Raw genomic sequence first — 5187 nt, 5'->3', positions numbered from 1 at the left:
GGATCTGCTCTGCAGACGCCCCTTCCTCGGGGTCTAGTTCGTCTCACTCAACAGATCCCCACCAGCTCCCCGACCGGTCCTGCCAAGCTGTCTTCCCCCATGAGCTTCCTTTCCACCTGTCTCCATCTTTACATTCTGAGGTGTACATTCGGAAACTGCAAATACGCCGAGTTCTCTACCTAATCTCTCAATGTGTTTAACTACCACAGGTAATATGCTTTTGTTTATCAGAATTACTTATTCATTTGAAAACCTACCCTCTGACTCAAAGAGACCCCGATACATAGCCATGTATTCTCTTCCCATTTCTTTTCTCTTGTATATTTTTGGATTGATCATTTTATTATTGATGTTTTCCCATCTATTATGTCAACATTAATGTAATCTTACGACTCTTTCATCATTTTTATAGAACTTAAAACAAATCTCTTTGCCTTATCCAAGTATAGTAATTTGGTATTTCCATCATCTTCCAGAACAATGCAAACATCGTAGATTTCTCTGACTCCATTTAACCCTCCCCAGCACTCAGGAAATGCTTGTTGGGAATTCAAGTCCTGTGTTTACATTGTAGGAGACATCACACTGTCATTAGTCACCGGTACTCTTCCGTCTGTTTGGCCTTTTCAGAACTGAAGAGCCATGCACGAGTCATCCAAGAGTTGTTCTTTCTTCCATTTTTGAATGCTCACCTCTACTCATTGACTCTGGTCTCCCAGTGTTTGTGTACTTAGCCAACTTCCGAAGAGCAGTTTTACTGCACTCTACCTCAGTACTTTAAATATATCATTCTACTATCACATTGTTGGAAAAGTCAAGATACATTTTGCATAGATGAACAGAAAGAATACATCATGATTTTCTAACAAACTTTTTTTTTCTTTAGAGAGAGAGATTTTTGTTATCAGGTGCACGTACTTGCCAAAGACAGAGAGAGAGACGGAAAGTAAGAACTCACCCTCCAGGGAGGATAGCCATATCATAATCCCTTCTCCTCCCACACATGCACAATGCCCAACATGAGTTTTAAGCTGCCGGGTCCAGGACTCAAACCACAGCCGACTACATGGGAGTCTAGTGATGTAACCATTACACCATGGGCTGGTCCAACAACCCAATATTTCTAACCCATAACTCTTGTTGAGAACTCAACTCAAAGTTCAAAGCCCAATCACCACCCTTTTGAAGAAGCTGTCTTTCCGATTTACTTCTAAGGCTTTCTTTGTGGGTTCTGACTATGTTACCATAAAGTACCCAAGCACAAGTTTCTTCCAGTCTATGCTGCCTAGAGTTTATAGGCGTTTTTGAATCTACACGTGATGCCTGTTGTCAGCTTTGGAGTATTTCCTGCCATTATATTTTCAAATATTATCTCAGTTCCATTTTCTCTCTCCCCCGTATTCTAAACACATGCACATTAGGTCTTCTTACTGTAATATTTATCTGATGTCCCTTACCTTTTTTCAGTACTGTACTCCTGTATATCTCTTAGTGCTTTAGAGTGAGAATATTTATGATATCCTTTGCATTGATTCTCTCTTCAACTATGTCTAGTCTGTAGATATATCTATCCTTTGAACTCTTCATTTTATTTGTCATATTTTTTAGTCCCCAATTCTTTTTCTAATGCCTCCTAATTTTCTCTCAAAACCTTATGTTTAATTTGCTTCTACATAGTAAGATAGTTGTTAAGAAATCTATATCTTAAAATTCCATTACCTGGAGCCTCTGTGGGTCTTGTCTTATTATCTGCCATTTCTCTTGATTTTTAATTTATGTTCTCTTATCCCTCCTCATGTACTCAGTCATTTTCAGTTGAGTGCTTGCCATTGATATAAAAGAAGACCATGCAATCTGAGGCCTGGCATGATGCCTTACTCTGGAGAAGCTTTACAGGGGCTCTGGGAGGTGGCTAGGGACAGCAGCAGTCTGGCACCAGCTTAGCCCATGTACAAAGAGCGATGTTACATTTTCCTTTAAGATCATATCAAGTAAATGACCCAGTGTCCCACAGAGAGCTGGTCTTCTAAGTCCCAGACAGACTCTTTCTTTCCCTGCTCCACTATGCCATGCTGGTGACAGCCTGGTAGCTGTGATGAGCACAGCGCTGTGAAGGCTCAGGTCATGCCGAGGATACAATATGAGCTACCGTTTTCACCTCCCGGCCTCCGAAAGCTCACATAATACTCTCAGCACCTCTAGGGTAGGCCGTAGGAGCAGCAGTACTCCATTTTCCAGAGCAGGCATTCTCGTAGGGGTGTGTGAATTGCCCCAAAACGCCCAGATATGAAGTTGGAGAAGCATTAATTTGCAGCCACAACCTTGTCTGGTGGAGCTCTTTGGTCATGTGGGGCTTGGTTACACCTAAAAAGCCACTGCTCACTCCTTCCCAAACTCCGTTCTCCCATGCAGTAAGGAGGCTGTGGTCACACAGCTCTGCCTCCCTACCTGTGACATGCGGTGACAGCATCTGCTCCCAGGGATGCACTGAGGGGGGATGGGCTAAAACTTAGGGGGGGTGTCCCCCTGGAACACACAGCTCAGGGTGCAAGCCGTGCTTGTGTGTGTGCCCCAGATCCCCACGGCTGGGCTTGCCAGGGCACTCTGAGCCTGGAGCATGAATTCCAGGTGCTGGCTGCCTTCTTGGGAGTGTCCTGGGTCAGCTGAGGTGGGCTTGGCCTGGGCTATAACTGATCACTGCTGGCACCTACACCTCCCGCAGAGGACCAGGAGCAGCTGCATCCCTCCTAAACTGCTTCACTAATGGGCTGTACAGGAGGGTCACGGTGTTCTGAGTCAGGCCTCACGCAGGCTTTGAGGAGCTCTGCTCCCTGCTTACGAGGTGCTACGTTTCTGCACCATGGTCAGGGACTTAGGGACAGCGTGGAAGCCACAGGGATGCATGTCCTTGGAGCTGCGGCCCTCACCCTCAGGGAGCCTGCAGGAGGGTGGGGACGTTCAGACCCTGGGTGCAGACCCCTCTTGCCCATGCAGCCACATCTTACCTTGTGTCCAGAGTGTGGGGACGAGGTCTGGGCCACCAGCAGTCGCACCACGGTGTCCCATCGCTTAGCTGACTGGTGGTCCCACGCGGTCACCGTGAACGCCACTTGTGCAGAGGGGACCTGCAGCTCCCGGGTGGCGAAGACCGTCCCGTCTGCCCCGACTTTGAAGTCCATGCTGCTGGTCTCATACCGTGTCCCCTGGGTCTCCAAACAGCTGCGGAACTGGACTGCGAGAGGAGGGGACAGGGTCAGGACCGGACAGGTGAGGGGCCGCGATGACCACCAGAGCAGCCTAGGTCTTCCGTGAGCACCAGGAAAACGTGTTACTGGACGGCGGCCCCTGAGGAGGCATGGTGTTTTCACTCCCAGGGAACCGTGGTGGCTGGGGCGCTGGACTCCCACTTGGCCAACTGTGGTTTGAGTCCCGGACCTGGTGGCTTGAGATTCATGCCAGGTATGTGTGCACGTGTGCCCCGAATCCCAGGAGAATGGAGACGGGATCACGGTGTGGCTATGCCCCTGGGGGTGACTTCTCACTTTCCCTCTCTCTGTCTCTCTGGCAAACATATGCGCCCTATGACAAAAACCCTTTAAAAAAGGGAAGAAAAGCAAAGGCTGCACTTCCATGGTAACGCGGACTCAGCCCTGCCCACTTCTCGCGAGCGTCTCTCTCGTTGCTGTGATCTGGGCACCCACTGGGCCCTGCTCCCCCACGCCGGCCACAGCGAGCCTTCCCTGCCAGCATGGCCCGTGAAGCCCGGTGGACCTGTTGCCCGCCCGGGACGGCAAAGGGGAGGGAGGCAAGGGAAGCTGGGCTTTAGGGGCTGCTCCCTGAGGTGGGTGGTCCCAAGCAGGACTCAGAGCAGCCACGCTCCTGGGCTTCCCTTGCGCAGGGAGCCCCGAGACCCATGCAAGTTCTTTGGGCGCCAGGCCAGGCCAGGCCTGTCTGGTTACCCAGAAACGGAGCCGGAGGGTGATCTGTCAGTGCTGCTGGAGCCGTGGGCTGCTTCGCACCACACTGTCAGGGAGGCGGCCCGGACGCCAGCCTGCTCCAGGCTCTCAAGCCACGGCCGTATTTTTGTCTACATGGTGCCTGTGCTTGCCAGAGAGAGAGAGAAAGAGAGAGAGAGCGAGGGAGAGAGAGAGAGGGGGAGAGAGGGAGAGAGAGGGAGGGAGAGGGAGAGGAGGAGAGAGGAGGAGAGAGGGGGAGGGAGAGAGAGAGAGGGGGAGAGAGGGGGAGAGAGAGAGAAAGGGAGAGACAGAGAGAGAGGAAGGGGGGAGAGAGACAGAGAGAGGGAGAGACAGAGAGAGAGAGGGAGAGAGGGAGCGAGAGAGAGGGAGAGACACACACACACAGAGAAAGAGAGAGAGAGAGAGAGAGAGAGAGAGAGAGAGGGAAGGTGAGAGAGAGAAGTCACCCTGGGGGGGATGGCCACGCCCCAATCCCTCCTCCTCTATTTTCCTCCTGGGATTTCGGGCGTGCACACGTGCCCAGTGTCATTTTTCGCGGACGACTCGAACCGTGCAGTCAGCCGTGTGGGGTCCAGCGGCTTTAGCCTCCGTGCCGCCTGCGGGCCCCACCCCGGCCATTTTGAACTCATGTGAATCAAGGCGACAAGGAGGCCGCGCCCGCGCACGGGTCACCTGGGAGCGTCTTCACGCCCGTGCGCTCCGCGGCTAAGCCATCACGGGGGAGGGCGGGCTGTGTTGCCATCTCGCTGTCATGGATGCACGACTTAATCACTGTTCACCTACTTCATTACTGCGACAGCCCTGTCGCATCCAGCTGTGGTGCCGGCCTGGAAACGTGCGGTCCCTCGCCGCGGACGCGTCTCTCCTGCTCCCCCTCCCGGCCCTCCCACACGCGGGTTTAACGTGGGAATGTTTTGAAACGAGGAAAGCAGCCATTGGCGCCGGTCAGGCCCAGGAGCATGGCGGCTGGCTGAGTCCAGGGTCCTCGGCAGTGGCGGCCCTCATGGAGGAGGTGGCGGAGGCTGCTGGGCCTGGGGCTCTGTGGACCCAGGACGCGCACGGTCACAACTGTCACAGCTTTTTTCAAATAAAAGGAACATCCCAAATTGCTTCTGCGCAGTGGTAACCAAATGCAACACCCAGCTGTCACTGACGAAGACGAAACGGTGGGAGACGAGGGCGAGACACAGACGAGGCGGCGGCGCCCGGC

At 52.6% G+C, this 5187-nt stretch overlaps 1 protein-coding gene across 1 annotated transcript in view; it reads right to left on the bottom strand.

Moving 5' to 3' along the window:
• The window catches only part of CDH4 (cadherin 4), a 397589-nt gene that overhangs the window by 113588 nt on the left and 278814 nt on the right, over nucleotides 1–5187 (bottom strand). Inside the window, exon 2 of the mRNA XM_027775375.1 lies at nucleotides 3006–3232. Within this exon, the coding sequence (XP_027631176.1) occupies nucleotides 3006–3179 (174 nt within the window). The 5' untranslated portion in view covers nucleotides 3180–3232. The remainder of the gene's footprint in view (nucleotides 1–3005; nucleotides 3233–5187) is intronic.

The sequence above is a fragment of the Tupaia chinensis genome, unplaced genomic scaffold (assembly GCF_000334495.1).
Source record: "Tupaia chinensis unplaced genomic scaffold, TupChi_1.0 Scaffold000558_1, whole genome shotgun sequence".
Classification (NCBI taxonomy): Eukaryota; Metazoa; Chordata; class Mammalia; order Scandentia; family Tupaiidae; genus Tupaia; species Tupaia belangeri.
This window is presented reverse-complemented; position numbering and strand designations above follow the sequence as displayed.